At 43.0% G+C, this 20,029-nt stretch overlaps 1 protein-coding gene across 1 annotated transcript; it reads right to left on the bottom strand.

The window, feature by feature from the left end:
* Positions 1-146: 146 nt before the first annotated feature.
* On the bottom strand, positions 147-19,953 carry endou (endonuclease, polyU-specific). Its single transcript, XM_072452939.1, has 9 exons — positions 19,896-19,953; positions 18,226-18,339; positions 17,272-17,394; positions 13,539-13,704; positions 6,265-6,470; positions 3,399-3,512; positions 3,224-3,330; positions 2,203-2,345; positions 147-267 (listed from the first exon to the last, which is right to left on the bottom strand). Exons 1-9 carry the CDS (start codon positions 19,951-19,953, stop codon positions 153-155), a joined length of 1,146 nt encoding a protein of 381 aa, XP_072309040.1. The 3' UTR covers positions 147-152.
* Between the last annotated feature and the right edge of the window lie 76 nt (positions 19,954-20,029).

The raw sequence follows: 20,029 nt of genomic DNA, 5'->3' as shown, positions 1-20,029 counted from the left end.
AGAACTAAACCAGCACTAAACCAGCACTAAACCAGCACTAAACCAGAACTAAACCAGATCAAAACCACAAAACGTATCCATTTAAAAGTCTCAGAATAAAAACAGCACCCATCAGATTTGAGTTGGTACAGGTTTTATTCTTCGCGGTGCGTTCAGGGCGAGGCCGGGAAAGCCGAGCCGATGTACTTCTTTCCGTCGCCGTAGGTGCTTTTGTCCCAGGTGTAAGTCTGGATCCGGAGCTCTTTTCCTCCCAGACTCAGAGCACACCTGCAGAGGAGGGACACATGTGAAAGCCACAGAACTGACCCAGGAGCTAAAATGAAAGACAACGCTCTTTTTTTCTCTGTTACAGGAAATGAAATAATGTTCATAAGATATAAGCAGATGGTAAACGACAGGAGAAGTTTCCATTTCCCCCTGTTCACCTGCAGAGCCCTATTAATAGAAAGAGGTTCATTAAGTTATTGTTGAAAAATGGCGGGTGACAGAGAGGCACAGAGCAGTGAGCGGGGATAAGGGGCACGTGAATACAGACATTTTCCAATCCTCATTTTAAGAACAATTCCTCAAACAAGCAGGAATCCCTCAAAATACAACTCGCAGTAAGAAAGTGACCAAGAAAACCCATTATTACTATAATGTTTTCATGACATGGTCAAAGCTCTTAAATTATGAATATACTTTAAAATATCTTTTACATTATATTTATCCGACAAACACGCCCAATAATAAACCAGAACTAAACCAGGACTGTGCCAGGACTAAACCAGGACTAAAACAAGACTAAAACTTGACTAAAACTTGACTAAAACTTGACTAAAACTTGACTAAAACTTGACTAAAACTTGACTAAAACAGGACTAAAACAGGACTAAACCAGGACTAAAACTTGACTAAAACTTGACTAAAACTTGACTAAAACTTGACTAAAACTTGACTAAAACTTGACTAAAACTTGACTAAAACTTGACTAAAACAGGACTAAAACAGGACTAAACCAAGACTAAACCAAGACTAAACCAAGACTAAACCAGGACTAAAACAGGACGCGTCCAAACTTCTCCAAACTTCTCAGCTCGAGGACTAAAACAGGACTAAAACAGGACTAAAACAGGACTAAACCAGGACTAAAACAGGACTAAAACAGGACTAAACCAGGACTAAACCAGGACTAAACCAAGACTAAACCAAGACTAAACCAAGATTAAACCAAGACTAAACCAAGACTAAACCAAGACTAAAACAGGACTAAAACAGGACGCGTCCAAACTTCTCCAAACTTCTCAGCTCGAGGACTAAAACAGGACTAAAACAGGACTAAAACAGGACTAAACCAGGACTAAAACAGGACTAAACCAGGACTAAAACAGGACTAAACCAAGACTAAAACTTGACTAAACCAGGACTAAAACAGGACTAAACCAGGACTAAACCAGGACTAAACCAGGACTAAACCAGAACTAAACCAGGACTAAAACTTGACTAAACTAGGACTAAAACAGGACTAAAACAGGATTAAAGCAGGTCAAAACCAGGACAAAACCAGGACTAAAGCAGGTCTAAACCAGGACTAAAACAGGACTAAAACAGGACTAAACCAGGACTAACCCAGGTCTAAACCAGGACTAAACCAGGACTAAACCAGAACTAAACCAGGACTAAAACTTGACTAAAACAGGACTAAAACAGGACTAAAACAGGACTAAAGCAGGTCAAAACCAGGACAAAACCAGGACTAAAGCAGGTCTAAACCAGGACTAAACCAGGACTAAAACTTGACTAAACCAGGACTAAAACTTGACTAAACCAGGACTAAAACTTGACTAAAACAGGACTAAAACAGGACTAAACCAGGACTAACCCAGGTCTAAACCAGGACTAAACCAGGACTAAAACTTGACTAAACCAGGACTAAAACTTGACTAAACCAGGACTAAAACAGGACTAAAACAGGACTAAAGCAGGTCAAAACCAGGACAAAACCAGGACTAAAGCAGGTCTAAACCAGGACTAAAACAGGACTAAAACAGGACTAAACCAGGACTAACCCAGGTCTAAAGCAGGTCTAAACCAGGACTAAAACAGGACTAAAACAGGACTAAACCAGGACTAACCCAGGTCTAAACCAGGTCTAAACCAGGACTAAAACAGGACTAAAATATATGTGATTTAGTTAGTTTCGTAGCTGCTCGTGGCACTCACTGTTTGCCGGGCCGTGTGATGTAGCAGAGGCTGTAGAGCGCCAAGTCGAACTCGGGACTGCAGCCGATCACGGCCGAGCCCACCTGCTTAAAGTACCCGTCCCACTTGAACTGCAACCCCAACACGTCCGGGTACGAGCTCCACTGAGGGGAAGAGGGACACACGGGCGATAATGGTCATCCGGGTCGTTTAAAGACACATGCATTCTTTTCTACTCTATTCACAGTTTTAAACACACGGAGATAAGTCAGATCTGCGCCGTAAGAATGCATATTACATACATGTTTTAGATATTCTTGAGCAATGAAACACCTGTAATTGAAGATGAAATAGATAGATGAAATGCCAAACTGTGGAACATTCAAGACAAGGCAAAAATGTTGTATATTTGAAATTGTGCCAAAAATGCAAAAAATTTCATCTCGGAAAAGGATTTTTTTTTAGCTTTGTAATTTCACTTCCTGTTTGTAATTGATGACATCACCACTAGGAAATTACCCAGCAAACACTGGGCCAAAACTCATCTAATGTCACAATGTTATTTTTATTTTATTACAAACAAAAATATATGAAAGCACATTTTTTATTGTTGACTTGATGTTTAGAGAGTCAAAAAAGTTATTTATTTTGTGTAGATTCTGCATAAACTTTGACTGGAATGAGTGGTGTGATGTCACTTCCTGTCATTTTCTACAGATTTTTCAACCTTTCTCCACAAATACCTGCTCGATTGGTGTAAAACTATCATTTATATGTACAACAGGTATAAATACACCAGATGAAGTCAAAATTAGAAAATTTAAAAAAAAAACTTTCAACACTGGACTTTTTGTCATCTACAAAGTTGAGTAATTGTTGTATTTTAGACCATGAAAATGACAATTCAGCTCAACGTGAAAATAACAAGGAAATGGGATACAACCAACAAGGACTGGATTGAAATCCCTTTTACAAAATGGTAACTGTAAATAGGGTTTACTTTACTTTGTGTCTTTTCTAGTTTATTATAAAGTACACATACAGGCCCGTTGAAGCTGTGGCTGTAGTAGTTGAGTTCTCCTCTTTTCTCCAGGAGATAAAACTGGATCCAGTTGTGGAAGCCAGACACTTTTCCTCCCTTCACTTCACCTGGAAACACACTTATCATGTTAATAACTCACACAAAGAATAGATGCATCGTGTGTTTTTGTCCAAACCTGCGAAAATGTGCTCGAAGCCGCTAGAGTCCAGTTGTCCGTTGCTGCGAGAGTAAAGTCCAAACCACATTTTCTTCAGGTCCTGGATGAACTCCTCCTCCGATGAATACACTCCTGAAAAAGCGTAATAAATCACTCTATCCCTCTAACCATGTTCAAAACTGCAGCACTGATAAGCCAAGTGTGATCCGGAGTCTGATTTTTTTAATGATAGGTTGGTGCAAATAGTGCGGCTGGGGAAGAATGTCTCAGACACTCGGACTATCAGCGCAAGAGCTCCACAGGGCTGTGTACTTTCTCCCCTGCTCTTCTCCCTGTACACAAACTGCTGCACCTCCAGCCACGACTGTGTAAAAATGATAAAGTTTACGGACGACACCACCCTACTCGGGCTCATCTCGGACGGGGATGAGTCTGTCTACAGGAGGGAGGTGGAGCGGCTGGTGTCCTGGTGCAGCAGTAACAACCTGAAGTTCAACGCCCAGAAAACAGTGGAGATGATCGTGGACTTCAGGAAAGTCACAGCCCCCAAGCCCCCCCTCACCATCTCAGACCCCCCATCACCACTGTGGACTCCCATCGCTTTCTCTGCACCACCATCACCCAGGACTTCAAGTGTGAGCCCACCATCAGCTCCCTCATCAAGAAGGCTCAGCAGAGGATGTACTTCCTGCAGCAGCTGAGGAAAGCCAAGCTGCCAGCGGAGATGATGGTGCAGTTCTACACGGCCATCATCGAGTCCATCATCACCTCCTCCATCACCTCCTCCATCACCGTGTGGTATGCTGGAGCCACAGCCAGGGACAAACAGAGACTACAGCGCCCTCTGCTGAGAAGGTGATCAGCTGCAGACTCCCATCTCTGCAGGACATGTACGTCTCCAGGACTCTGGGACGAGCAGGTCAGATCACCTGTCACTGTAACTAATTTAATCAATTACTCACTGCACTGTTCACTTTCTGCACAACATCTGTAACTTCAACTGTAAACCATCCTCCCGGTGTTACCGTGGGTTCTCTCTAGGTTCTGGCTTCCCACCTCCCACAGACATGCATGTGTTAGGCAAAATTGGCAACTCTAAATTGGCCCTAGTGAATTGATATGAAAGTGAATGTTCGTGAATGTTCTGTGTGTCTCTGTCTCTGTGTTAGCCCTGCAACGAGCCAGCCCCTGTCCAGGGCGCACCCCGCCTAAGGCCCAAAGTCACTGGGATAGACTCCAGTCCCCCGCGACTAATGACAAGAACAAGCGGTAGAAAATGAATGAATGAACGTTGCCTAGTGTATTTCTGCATCTTCAGGCATGAACTTAAGCATTATTGAGCAGTACTACATGTGAGTACTGCATGTGTGTACTGCATGCGAGTACTGCATGTGAGTACTGCATGTGTGTACTGCATGTGTGTACTGCATGTGAGTACTGCATGTGAGTACTGCATGTGTGTACTGCATGTGTGTACTGCATGTGAGTACTGCATGTGAGTACTGCATGCGTGTGCTGCATGTGAGTACTGCATGTGAGTACTGCATGTGTGTGCTGCATGTGAGTACTGCATGTGTGTACTGCATGTGTGTACTGCATGTGAGTACTGCATGTGAGTACTGCATGTGAGTACTGCATGCGTGTGCTGCATGCGTGTGCTGCATGTGTGTGCTGCATGTGTGTACTGCATGTGAGTACTGCATGTGAGTACTGCATATTATGTGTACTGCATGTGTGTACTGCATGTGAGTACTGCATGTGAGTACTGCATGTGTGTACTGCATGTGAGTACTGCATGTGTGTACTGCATGTGAGTACTGCATGTGTGTGCTGCATGTGTGTACTGCATGTGTGTGCTGCATGTGAGTACTGCATGTGTGTGCTGCATGTGAGTACTGCATGTGTGTGCTGCATGTATGTGCTGCATGTGTGTGCTGCATGTGTGTACTGCATGTGAGTACTGCATGTGAGTACTGCATATTATGTGTACTGCATGTGTGTACTGCATGTGAGTACTGCATGTGAGTACTGCATGTGAGTACTGCATGTGTGTACTGCATGTGAGTACTGCATGTGAGTACTGCATGCGTGTGCTGCATGTGAGTGCTGCATGTGTGTACTGCATGTGAGTACTGCATGTGAGTACTGCATGTGTGTACTGCATGTGAGTACTGCATGTGTGTACTGCATGTGTGTACTGCATGTGAGTACTGCATGCGTGTACTGCATGTGAGTACTGCATGTGAGTACTGCATGTGTGTACTGCATGTGTGTACTGCATGTGAGTACTGCATGTATGTACTGCATGTGTGTACTGCATGTGAGTACTGCATGTATGTACTGCATGTGTGTGCTGCATGTATGTACTGCATGTAAGTACTGCATGTGTGTACTGCATGTGAGTACTGCATGTGAGTACTGCATGTATGTACTGCATGTGTGTGCTGCATGTATGTACTGCATGTGAGTACTGCATGTGAGTACTGCATGTGAGTACTGCATGTGAGTACTGCATGTATGTACTGCATGTGTGTGCTGCATGTATGTACTGCATGTGAGTACTGCATGTGAGTACTGCATGAGAGTACTGCATGTATGTACTGCATGTATGTACTGCATGTGAGTACTGCATGTGAGTACTGCATGTGAGTACTGCATGCGTGTCACGTGTCTAACACTGTATAAAAATGTCCCTTTGGGCGATAGTAAAGTTTTGTATAGAGAAGCAACAACTACTCACGGATTGTACAGACACTAAAACACATTAGAACAAAGACCATTCAATAATTCAATCTCTATATGGTTGGTGTATAATATTTTTTCAAAGTCTCAATGTTCAATAAACATAATTCTTTGTCTAGTTGACCACTAAAATAATAGTTACCTTTAGTGTAGAGAAAAGTGAAGAGCTCTCTGCCCACTTCAGTGTTGGACATAGTTTCTCTCACAAAGTGGTCCTGCTCGCTCAGCTGCTGCTGGGTGAAGCCTTCCGCCTGCCCCGTCATCCTCCTGTAGTTATCTAGGACGGCCAGCAGGGCGGCGTAAGTGGGTCTGGAGAAGAGCGTATTCTCGTCCAGGTAACGGAACAAACTAGAAGGAAAAACGTAAATTTCAAAAACAGTTTCACTGGGATAATCCTGTTTTTGGGTTATTGTGTCAGTGACTTGAGTGGTCTTCAATATTATTATTATCATGACATTTTACAACAAAATATCACACTTTAGTAAAAATCCTAGATAAAACTATTTATATCATAGTAGGTAGTTTGCAATATCTCTTCTTTGGTGTTTTATGGCGGTTGGTATCCGAGTGTTACATCACCGCCACCAACTGTAGTTGTACATCTTAGACTTTATTCTGGGGGGAGTCTAAGACGTACAACTACAGTTGTTGGTGGCGGTGATGTAACACTTGGATACTGACCGCCATAAAACACCAAAGAAGAAGAAAGTCATAGTCACATCACAGTCATGTGACCAGGGAAGAATGACGTCATTATGACATCATGATGATATCATCATTACGATGATATCATCATGATGATGATGATGATATCATTACTGACAGAACAAACTGAGACCACCATAGGGGAGAAAGTACTACAGACGAAGAATACCAACCGGTAATGTATGGCGGTAATGTAACACTTGGATACAGACTGCCATAAAACACCAAAGACGACGACAGTTTTAACACAACTTCACAGAAAAGTTACAACATATTTTAGCTTGAGTATTTTCAGTTCCTCGAAAAAGATCCATTGCAAAAATCAGCACCTTTTTACCAGGTAAAAGCCGGTGTCTCGACACCATTTGAAATGGAAGATCAAAATGATTATGAATGTTCATCCTGTGATGAAGAACCCAATCTCATCCAAATACGTTCCAATGTTGAAAAGGTCTTACAGAATTTTAAGCAGGGCAAAAGGCCGCTGATAAAAGACCTGCAGCACCTCCCTGTGGAGAACGGAGAACCTTTATTAGAAAACAAGGAGACCCAGAGTGAACATGTGGACCTTGAAATGTTGAGAGACAAACCCAAGAAGACCATTCACATTTTGAGTAAAGATTTACAAACCAAGAAAGAACAATATGAAGCAGAGATATCAGCTTTGGCTGAACTTTTATATTTCCAGAAAAAGCTGTATGAAGCCGAGGTTCTCACTTTGAGTGAAGTGTTAAAAACCCAGAAAAAACAACATGAACTGGACGTTTTTTCTTTGTATGAATTAGATTTCCAGAGAGAGCGGAATGAAGATGACATTCTCGCTTTGGGTGAATATGTAAAACCCCATAAAGAACAACGTGAAGCAAAGATGTCTGCTATGTGTGAACTTTTACATTTCCAGAAAGCGCAGTATGAAACTGACATTCTCGCTTTGGGTGAAGATTTTAAAACCCAAAGAGAACGAGACGAAGCAGAGACTTTTGCTTTGTATGAATGTTTAGATTTCCAGAAAAAACTGTATGAAGCTGACATCCTCACTTTGGTAAAAGATCTAAAAACCCAGAACGAACATTATGAAGCAAAGTTATTTGCTTTGTGTGAACGTTTAGATGTTGAGAATCAGCCGTGTGAAGTTGACAATCTCGCTTTCGGTGACGATTTCAAAACACAGAAAGAACAAGGTGAAACAGAGAGTTCTCAGCATGAAAAAGACTTGTGTGAAACTCAGAAATGGAATACACAGCTGAGGATGATGGTGCACGACCTCCAAGTCACAGAGGAGCTCTGTAGACGCAACCACTGTGAAAGGAGTGAACTGCAAATGTGTGAGAAGACCAATCGGGAAATGGAGGAGGAACTGAGGACCCAAAAAGTGGCAAGTGACCTTTTGAGAGCAAAAAATCAAGAACTCAACGCCACCAACACTTTACTCGTAAATGAAAATAGTCTTCTGAATCAAGAAGTTCTAGAAACCCAAACACGCAACGTTACTGAAGCTCAAATGCAACTGAGAACCATTCAAGATCTGGAGGAGGAACTGAGGATCCAAAAAGAGGCATGTGATCTTTTGAGAGCAAAAAATCAAGAACTCAATGCCACCAACACTTTGCTCGTAAATGAAAATGGTCTTCTGAGGAAAGAAGTTCTAGAAACCCAAACACGCAATGTCACTGAAGCTCAAAGGCACCTGATAACCATTCAGGAACTGGAAGAAAAACACAAGATCCAAAAAGAAGAATGTGGACTCAAACACTGTGAAAGGAGTAAACTGCAAATGTGTGAGAAAACCATTCAGGATCTGGAGGAGGAACTGAGGATCCAAAATAAGGAAAGTGACCTTTTGAAAGAACTCAACCCCACCAACACTTTGCTCGTTGATGAAAATGGTCTTCTGAAGCAAGAAGTTCTAGAAACCCAAACATGCAACGTCACTGAAGCTCAAATGCACCAGAGAACCATTCAGGATCTGGAAGAAAAACACAAGATCGAAAAAGAAGAAGGTGACGCCAAGATTTCCAAGCTCGAATTGACAATTGAGACGTTAAATACGTTCAATGCATTGCTTGAACATTACGTCGGTCTTCTGAAACAAACAGTGCAAGAAACCAAATCCGAACTGGAAATGGACAAAAGGGCCATCAGGAATCTGGTGGAAGATCTGCTCAAATCTACGAACCAGGAGCTCATCGAGACCAAAACGCCCACTGAAAGTGAGATCGGTTTTCTGAGCAAAGTGTTGGAAATGCAGAAGAGCACCATTCGGGATCAGGAGAGCAAATGTAGGCTCCAAAAAGAGGAAGTGGATGCAGAGATTGTTAGATTGAAAACAGAGGTTTTTAATTCTAAAAGTGAAAGTCTGGATGCGATTGAAAAACTGGAGGACAAATTGGCCGCACAAATAAGGATCAATCGTGAAAATGCAGACACAATTACGGAAATGAACTTGGAAAGAACCAGACTTCTAAATCAAATCTCAACTCTGGAGGATCAGCTGAGAATCCAGACTGAGAAGAATGACTCTTGTGCTAGAGAAATTGCAGCTTTCTCAAAGTCTGAAAGGGAAAGTCTGGATGCGATTGAAAAACTGGAGGACAAATTGGCCGCACAAATAAGGATCAATCGTGAAAATGCAGACGCGATTACAGAGATTAACTTGGAAAGAACCAGACTTCTAAATCAAATCTCAACTCTGGAGGATCAGCTGAGAATCCAGACTGAGAAGAATGACTCTTGTGCTAGAGAAATTGCAGCTTTCTCAAAGTCTGAAAGGGAAAGTCTGGATGCGATTGAAAAACTGGAGGACAAATTGGCCGCACAAATAAGGATCAATCGTGAAAATGCAGATGCGATTACAGAGATTAACTTGGAAAGAACCAGACTTCTAAAACAAAACTCAACTCTGGAGGATCAGCTGAGAATCCAGACTGAGAAGAATGACTCTTGTGCTAGAGAAATTGCAGCTTTCTCAAAGTCTGAAAGGGAAAGTCTGGATGCGATTGAAAAACTGGAGGACAAATTGGCCGCACAAATAAGGATCAATCGTGAAAATGCAGACGCGATTACAGAGATTAACTTGGAAAGAACCAGACTTCTAAATCAAATCTCAACTCTGGAGGATCAGCTGAGAATCCAGACTGAGAAGAATGACTCTTGTGCTAGAGAAATTGCAGCTTTCTCAAAGTCTGAAAGGGAAAGTCTGGATGCGATTGAAAAACTGGAGGACAAATTGTCCGCACAAATAAGGATCAATCGTGAAAATGCAGACGCGATTACAGAGATTAACTTGGAAAGAACCAGACTTCTAAAACAAAACTCAACTCTGGAGGATCAGCTGAGAATCCAGACTGAGAAGAATGACTCTTGTGCTAGAGAAATTGCAGCTTTCTCAAAGTCTGAAAGGGAAAGTCTGGATGCGATTGAAAAACTGGAGGACAAATTGGCCGCACAAATAAGGATCAATCGTGAAAATGCAGATGCGATTACAGAGATTAACTTGGAAAGAACCAGACTTCTAAAACAAAACTCAACTCTGGAGGATCAGCTGAGAATCCAGACTGAGAAGAATGACTCTTGTGCTAGAGAAATTGCAGCTTTCTCAAAGTCTGAAAGGGAAAGTCTGGATGCGATTGAAAAACTGGAGGACAAATTGGCCACACAAATAAGGATCAATCGTGAAAATGCAGACACAATTACAGAAATGAACTTGGAAAGAACCAGACTTCTAAATCAAATCTCAACTCTGGGGGATCAGCTGAGAATCCAGACTGAGAAGAATGACTCTTGTGCTAGAGAAATTGCAGCTTTCTCAAAGTCTGAAAGGGAAAGTCTGGATGCGATTGAAAAACTGGAGGACAAATTGGCCGCACAAATAAGGATCAATCAAGAAAATGCAGACGCGATTACAGAGATTAACTTGGAAAGAATCAGACTTCTAAAACAAATCTCAACTCTGGAGGATCAGCTGAGAATCCAGACTGAGAAGAATGACTCTTGTGCTAGAGAAATTGCAGCTTTCTCAAAGTCTGAAAGGGAAAGTCTGGATGCGATTGAAAAACTGGAGGACAAATTGGCCGCACAAATAAGGATCAATCGTGATAATGCAGACACAATTACGGAAATGAACTTGGAAAGAACCAGACTTCTAAATCAAATCTCAACTCTGGAGGATCAGCTGAGAATCCAGACTGAGAAGAATAACTCTTGTGCTAGAGAAATTGCAGCTTTCTCAAAGTCTGAAAGGGAAAGTCTGGATGCGATTGAAAAACTGGTAGAGAAATTGGCCGCACAAATGAGGATCAATCGCGATAATGCAGACGCGATTACGGAAATGAACTTGGAAAGAAACAGACTTCTAAATCAAATCTCAACTCTGGAGAATCAGCTGAGAATCCAGACTGAGAAAAATGACTCTCTTTGTGCAAACACAGTCTCACCTTCCTCTGAATCTGAAAATGAAATTGAAAAAATCAGGAATCTAAATGCTGTACTTCAAGAAATTGCAACTTGTTTTGAGCAGGAGATGGCTTTTCTTCCAGAGAAACTTCATCCAGAAGAAAGGTCTTTTTAGAGACACCCAAGAAAGTACTGGAATAAAACTAGAAGGCAAATCTCAATCGAAAGTCACCATTGTGATCACGACTTCCAATTGCGAAACACGAGAATTTCCAGACAAGTCTACACAATATGAAGAACAGTCTTGGTGAACAAACTGACAACTATACGGCATTCAACATGACCTAATCAGAAGAAGAAGAAGCTGATCTAAAAACAAAGTTAACCTGATGAACATTGGAACACAAATATCAGCTGAAGACGGTGGAAAACGTAGTGAGACATCAGAGAGGACAGTTCCCTGGGTACAAATGGTTTGTATTTGTATCACGGGAGTTCTTTTTAGGTCTGTGGGTCGTGTGTTGGGCTCTGTGTGGGTAATGTGTTGGGCTCTGTGGGGTTCTGCTGGACCACTCCTGCCACCTTAAGACACTGGCCCCTGTCTTCACTGACATTTTTGACACCTCCCTGGAGTCATGCCATGTCCCAGCCTGCTTCAATCGTCCATCATTGTCCTTGTCCCGAAGAAGCCCCGGATCACTGGACTTCATGACTACAGACCTGTGGCGCTGACGTTTGTAGTCATGAGGTCATTTGAGCGCCTGGTCCTTCACCCCCCCCCCTGCTGGAACACCCCTGCTGGACCCCCTGATGGACCCCCTGCTGAACCCCCTGCTGGACCCCCTGCTGGACCCCCTGCAGTTCGCCAGGTTGATGGCGACGTCTGTGGACGTCGCCATCAACCTGGTACTCCACTTCACCCTGCAGCATCTGGACTCCCCGGGAACCTACGCCAGGATCCTGTTTGCGGACTTCAGCTCAGCATTCAACACCATCGTCCCTGCTCTGCTCCAGGACAAGCTCTCCCAGCTCAACGTGCCTGACTCCACCTGCAGGGGGAGCACTGACTTCCTTTCAGAGGCAGTAGGTGCGGCTGGGGAAGAATGTCTCAGACACTCGGACTATCAGCACAGGAGCTCCACAGGGCTGTGTACGGGGATGAGTCTGTCTACAGGAGGGAGGTGGAGCGGCTGGTGTCCTGATGCAGCGGTAACAACCTGGAGTTCAACGTCCAGAAAACAGTGGAGATGATCATGAACTTCAGAAAAGTCACAGCCCCCAAGCCCCCCCTCACCATCTCAGACCCCCCCCCATCACCACCGTGGACTCCCATCGCTTTCTCTGCACCACCATCACCCAGGACCTCAAGTGTGAGCCCACCATCAGCTCCCTCATCAAGAAGGCTCAGCAGAGGATGTACTTCCTGCAGCAGCTGAGGAAAGCCAAGCTGCCAGCGCAGATGATGGTGTAGTTCTACACGGCCATCATTAAGTCCATCCTCACCTCCTCCATCACCTCCTCCATCACCGTGTGGTATGCTGGAGCCACAGCCAGGGACAAACAGACTACAGCGCCCTCTGCTGAGAAGGTGATCAGAAGGCTGCAGACTTTCATCTCTGCAGGACCTGTACATCTCCAGGACTCTGGGACGAGCAGGTCGGATCACGGTCGACCATTCTCACCCTGGACACTATATAAGCCACTCCCCTCAGGCAGGAGGCCATGCCCCTCATGCAGGAGGCTAAGGTCCATCCCGACCAGAACCTCCTGCCACGGGAACAGTTTCTTGGACTCATGAACACTTCTCAAACACTGTCACTTTAACAATCACTCACTCACTGTTCACTTTCTGCACCACAAATGTAAATCTGTACAACTGTAAATTCAACTGAAAATTTGTGTACATAGTAAGCCTATTTTTACTTTTATCCTTTAGTGGATTTAAATTGTTTTTCTTTAATGCATGCTTTTTGGATTTTATATATGTTGTCTTATTGTTCATTGTTTTATGTCGCACCGAATCACCAAGACAAGTTCCTATGTTTGTGAATTTTGTTTATTGACAATGGCAATAAACCTTTTCATATTCATATTCTGACTCGGTTTTAGAGTCTGCATATTCCAGACAGTGATTAGGATTATCTACAATGTCATTATTATTTTATTTCTTTACAAGTCGACTAGTTGCAGCTCTGGTCTGAACTCGCCTTTTAGCACAAGCACGAATTTGTGATGGACAAAAAGCCACACATTTCTGAAGCTATCGGGAAAACAATAGCTTGTAAATAGCGTGTAAAGCGCGTGGTTGGTTTTGCTCACGGTTTCGAGGCGAGGTCGTTCTGCGCGCTGGTCTGCGAGTCATGGACCAGGGCTTGTGGGTCGATGATGAGCTGAGATCCCGAGGCCTTGTTCGAGTCCAGAGCGAAAAGAGCCTCCGACAGTGACTTTATCTCGGCGTCAGAGACAGAACTGCCGCCCGCACCGCCTGAAGCCGACAAACACACGTCACAACCGGAACAAACACCCGTCACAACCGGAAAAAACGCATGTTACAACCGGAACAACCACATGTAACAAACGCACGTCACAACCGCGACAAACGCACGTCACAACCGGAACAACCACATGTAACAAACGCACGTCACAACCGCGACAAACGCACGTCACAACCGGAACAAACACCCGTCACAACCGGAACAAACGCACGTCACAACCGGAACAACCACATGTAACAAACGCACGTCACAACCGCGACAAACGCACGTCACAACCGGAACAAACGCACGTCACAACCGGAACAACCACATGTAACAAACGCACGTCACAACCAGAACAAACGCGTCACAACCGAAACAAACACGGAACAAACGCACATCACGACCGGAACAAATACACGTCACAATCGGAACAAACACACGGAACAAACACGTCACAACCGGAACAACCACATGTAACAAACGCACGTCACAACCGCGACAAACGCACGTCACAACCGGAACAACCACATGTAACAAACGCACGTCACAACCGCGACAAACGCACGTCACAACCGGAACAAACACCCGTCACAACCGGAACAAACGCACGTCACAACCGGAACAACCACATGTAACAAACGCACGTCACAACCGCGACAAACGCACGTCACAACCGGAACAAACGCACGTCACAACCGGAACAACCACATGTAACAAACGCACGTCACAACCAGAACAAACGCGTCACAACCGAAACAAACACGGAACAAACGCACATCACGACCGGAACAAATACACGTCACAATCGGAACAAACACACGGAACAAACACGTCACAACCGGAACAAACACGCGTCACAACCGGAACAAACACATGGAACAAACGCACATCACGACCGGAACAAACACATGGAACAAACGCACATCACGACCGGAACAAACACACGTCACAACCGGAACAAACACACGTCAAAATCGGAACGAACACACGGAACAACCGCACATCACGACCGGAACAAACACACAGAACAAACACACGGAACAAACACACGTCACAACTGGAACAAACACGTGTCGCGACCGGAACAAACACGTCACAACCGGAACAAACACACAGAACAAACACACGTCACAACCGGAACAAACACACGAAACAAACACATGTCGCGACCGGAACAAACACACTTCACAACCGGAACAAACACGCGTCACAACCGGAACAAACACACGTCACAACCGGAACAAACACACGAAACAAACACATGTCGCGACCGGAACAAACACACTTCACAACCAGAACAAACACGCGTCACAACCGGAACAAACACACGTCACAACCGGAACAAACACACGTCACAACCGGAGTTATCGAAGTCAGCTTTTCAATGAAATATTTACAAATCCGTGAGTACAATCTTTCAAAACCTGTATAGTGCCTCGACTCAAAAGGGCAATGTGTAACTTTTCTAGCTCTTTTCTCCATGGAGATGGAGATGTTCTACAACATACATTCTTACTGTGAGCAGGGTCACTGCTCCACAGACCCGGCCTGTAACTTGAAGACAAAGTCGTACATATAATGCCATACTGAGGAATATTCCAGGCAAAAGCAATATTATCTCCATGGTGAGTAGTGGACTTTGAGGTGGGTATAATAATAATAATAAGCGTAATAATAATAATAATAATAAACATAATAATAATAATAAATATAGCCACAAGCGGCAATGATCGGCCCTCGCTACGCCGCCGCCACGCCGCAAGAGGAGGGGGCGCTAACGCGCCCCAATTGTCCTTTTATTACGCCTACTGCTGAATCTGTGACGCTGTCACATCTTCTCCCCTTTGTTTTACCATCAAAAAGCTATTTTATTTTGAATTCTTGGCAAAATGTGCGGCTTTGCCGCACAGACACCGTGACTCTTTGAATAAAAATGTGGATAACTTTTGATGGTCCACCCCTGAAAATGAGTCTCACCAAATTTCAGGTTAATAGGGCTGACGCCCTAAGAGGAGTTTGTGAAAGTCTAAAGTGTAAACATGTTCTGGCGATTTCCCCATTGGAATAACATGGAAGGTTTCGCAACGCCATAACAATTATGACATGGGTCTCATTGACTTTTTTGATGGGGATGCTAAAATTGAGTTGTGTGTCAAATTTCATATAATTTCGCAAAACTAAACATTTAACCTCCATATAAAATCTGTAGGGGGCGCTGTGGCTCCAAATTAATTTATTTCACTTCAAGTAGGTTTAGGGCAAAGAGTTTAACAACAGATTCTAATTTGACGCAATTCGGACTTTATCTGCGCAAACGGCAGAAATGTAAAATTTGGAAGATTTCTGAAATTCTTGCTACAGTTTGCGGCTTCGCCGCACAGAGACCGTGACAGGTATCAATGTAATTTGGATAACTTTTAATGTCCCACTCCTCAGTAGCATTTTCACCAAATTTCATCTTTTTAGGGCCAACGCCCTGGGAGGAGTTCGTAAAAGTACAACGTTTGGAAAAACTCCGAAGTCATGTTTAGCCATTTTTGAAGCAATATGGCCGACATTTGGTTGGGCGGACGGCGTTGCCGTAATAATATTTCTTACTTCTCTTGTCACCATCTACCTCTGCGCCAAATTTCATGATTCTACGATCAGATTTTTTTTGGGTCATTTCCCATCTCTCAATGCATTTTTGGTACATTTGGGGGCGCTGACGCGCCAATTTTTTTATTTTAGAAAAGGGAAATCTTGTCTTTTCTTAATTTTTTTGTTTTTTGATGTGCACAAACAACACAATATAAGAAGTTTGAGCCAAAAATAACTCAAGTAAATGAGTTACCTCCAAATAGCATCACCAAGGCGGAGATAGTTTAACAGGTTTTGGGAAATGTCAATGTGTTTTAGTCTTGATAAGATAAAAATAAAACATTGACAGTGACAAAAGTAAACGTTAAAGAGGATAACAAAACATGCCAAACCAAGTTCATTTTACAAAATAATGTTACTGGTCAAAAACTACCTTGAAAAACACTCTCCACAGATCAGACCTGTAACTTATTTGACCAGACAGCAGCGTTTCTTGAGGTAAAAGCGTCCAATAAAGTGCTGTATAAGTTTGATGTGTGATTATTTTTCACCACAAACGCTACATAATGAAGTAGAAAACAAATATTATTACTATTAATTCATATTGTTTTCTTTTTATTCACTTTTTACTTCAACTGACAATTATTTTAGCAGTTCTTTCTATTATTTCTACACTTTTTGGCCAAATAAAGGGTGGAAAACGACAAATAAATGCTTCATGGTTGAGAATTTTCATAAATAAAGTGAATAATTATTGAAAATTAGACACTTATTATTCTTTTTTGACATTTTGATTCAATAACTCTGCTGTATTTGTCATAAAAAGCTCTTTCCACGTGTATTTTAGCGCCTGTATTGCCCGGATAACAATCATGTTGTGTAATGGACTGGTTGATGATTAAAACACAGAGCTGGGGTGGTCCTGAGAATGGGACAGGTGCGACAGGGGTGCGACGGGGGCCCGACACGTGGCTCAAATGCACAAATACACTCACACACGTTGTTGTAGTCGCCGCAGCAGTTGTTGTACTGGCTGCACTTCGAGTTGCAGTGGCATTCGTTCGATTCGTTCTGAGAGTTGAAGTATTCGTCGCAGCGGCCTTTGCACGAGGTGGAGGCTGAGGAACCAAGACCAAAGGTTAATGGGATGAAAAATGGACATGGGAAATACTGAGTGGACAAAAAAAAGACAAAAAAAGACCAGAAAAAAGAAAAGAAAGCCAATTGAAGCCAGTTCTAGAGCTATAACATTAGGGAGACGTGCTCCAGAAGGTTCCACAGCTTTGAAAATAATTTGTGCCAATGTTATTCCTGCAAAACACCTGCAACATCCACCTAAACTAGGGGTGTCCAAACTATGGCCCGGGGGCCAAAGGCGGCCCTCAGACCAATTCTTGTTGGCCCTCCGGCTTCCTGGCCCAAACTACAAAAAGTAGTACCGTATTTTCCGTACTATAAGTCGTACCTTTTTTCGTAGTTTTAGCCGGGGTGCGACTTATACTCATATTTATACTTATATACTTATACTCCGGAGTGACTTATATGTGATATTATTTGTTATTTTCACACTTGCATCTGCATTTCATACTCCAGTGTAACTTATATATGTTTTTTTTTTTCTCTATTATGCATTTTTTGGCTGGTGCAACTTATACTCCAGTGTGACTTATAATCCGGAAAATACAGTACTTTTTACTGTAAGATTGGAAAAATTCAAGCATTTTGATGTTATACCAACCTAATAATAATGTTCCTTTTTAAAGGTGTGGAGGCAGCGAAATTACGTCAAATGCAACATTTCAAATGGTTAATTTAATTGTCAGTTTGTCTGTGAAAAAAGAATGGACCCCTAAACCATGAAGAACACAGTAATGAGCAAGTGTTGGTGTGTTGATGTGTTAATGTGTTGATGTGTTTGTGTGTTTTTGCCGGTACATTCCGCCGCTTACCTTTGCAGACCTGTGCGTAGTCATTGCAGCAGTCGCCGAAGCGCTCGCACGCCGTGTTACACTGGCAGGAGAAGTTACTGTCCGTGCCGTAATCACAGCGGCCGACGCACAAGTCTGCGGAAACACAACGGAGTCACGACACGGCCGCCCCGAGGCAGGTGTGGCGGCCCCGGGGCAGGTGTGGTGGCCGGTCTGCGCCAACGCCCCGTAATCCTGTTTGAAATGATAATGAGAGATAAGGGTTTGTGCGTTTTACTGTTTGTGTCGCACTTATCACGGGCGAGATCGCGTGAATAATGATAAATTCCCACAAAGTCTCGATCGGATAGAACGTTACAGGACGTAAAGTGATGACGGGGTTTTACAGTGAAATGACAGGAAGTGACATCACACCAGGGACACTCATTCCAGACAAAGTTTATGCAGAATTTACACAAAATAATCCACTTTTTTGACTCTCTAAACACTAATCAACAAAATAAAGTCGCTCGCATATATTTTTTTTGTTGTCAAATTTTAAAAAGGGTGACATTAGATGAGTTTTTTCTTAGTGTGATGTCATCAATTACAAACAGGAAGGGAAATTATAAACCTAAAAAATGTTGCTATTCTGTGAAAATATATATATATATTTTTTTTAAGCAAAATTCCAAATGTATTTATTTTAACTGCGTTTTAACTGCATCAACGACTCGTCCGACCTGTAGGGGGCGCTTTGAAGCCATTTTCAACTGCTGCGGTCAATTTGTTCAAACTGAAAATGTTCCGTAACGTTTTAAAACAAATAAAATCGCGTGCAGAGTCGTCGTCAATGGTTTTAAACAACTGTCGGCGCGTGGCATGATGGTGCACGTTGCTGCCCCGCCCCCATGACACATAAGGCGTGTCCAACTGCAACTTTTATTCATCTCTTCAGCATCCAAATAACTGCCAAAAATAAACAAATAACCACGGAAACAAACTGATCTAAAGTCTGCAGAGAAAAGAGATGTGTTGAACGCAGGAAAAACATGTATTTTTATTGTTTATCCTCAGTTAAATCGTAAAAAAGGCTGTTATAATAGTTAGAGCGCAGTGTTGTCTAAAACTACAGGATGTTGTATATAACATTAAATCATCAGCAAATTCTGTATAAAGACATACTATAGGTCCAAAACGCGTACAGACTTTGTTGACGCAATTCGCAAGGTTTGTGTAATTTTGAAGAAAGGAATGTTTTTTTTTAAATTTGTAAAAATAAATGTAAAAATATATATCTATACATGCATTAGTGACATATTTGTTGATCCATCCATCCATTTTCTACCGCTTGTTCCCTTTCGGGGTCGCGGGTGACTGGAGCCTATCCCAGTGACTTCGGGCCTTAGGCCGATAATTAGCGTTTTCATTTCTGTTTGTGTAAAGATGTTTCAGCGACAGGACGGATTTAAATACTGTCCTTAATATTGTATTTATGCAGCAAATCATGTTAAAAAAATTACATCAACCAACCAAATAATAATAAACCTTTAAAGCAAACTAATAATCGTCATTTCCCAGCTTTACGTCACATTACTGGCCTGTGCAACGTCCTGAATGTCACAAATTAAAACGACTTTTCAACGGCACATGTGCAGTAACAAACCCATACGCCTCATCGTCCATTAACGCGTGTGATGATCGAGACTTACTGGTGCTGCCCCGGCTGGAGAGCGCGGCCCACAGGAGCAGAGCGGTCACAAGCTTCATGTCTGACCAGTCGAATGAGACGAAGTCAAAGAGGCGCGCTTTATATGGCTGTGGGCGGGGCCTGCTTCTACTGAGC

This window comes from Eucyclogobius newberryi, unplaced genomic scaffold (genome assembly GCF_026437365.1).
Source record: "Eucyclogobius newberryi isolate DKJ021-1_F unplaced genomic scaffold, fEucNew1.0.hap1 SCAF_19, whole genome shotgun sequence".
In the NCBI taxonomy this organism is placed as follows: domain Eukaryota; kingdom Metazoa; phylum Chordata; class Actinopteri; order Gobiiformes; family Gobiidae; genus Eucyclogobius; species Eucyclogobius newberryi.
Note: the sequence above shows the minus strand (reverse complement) of the source record. Positions and strands in the feature narration are given on the sequence as shown.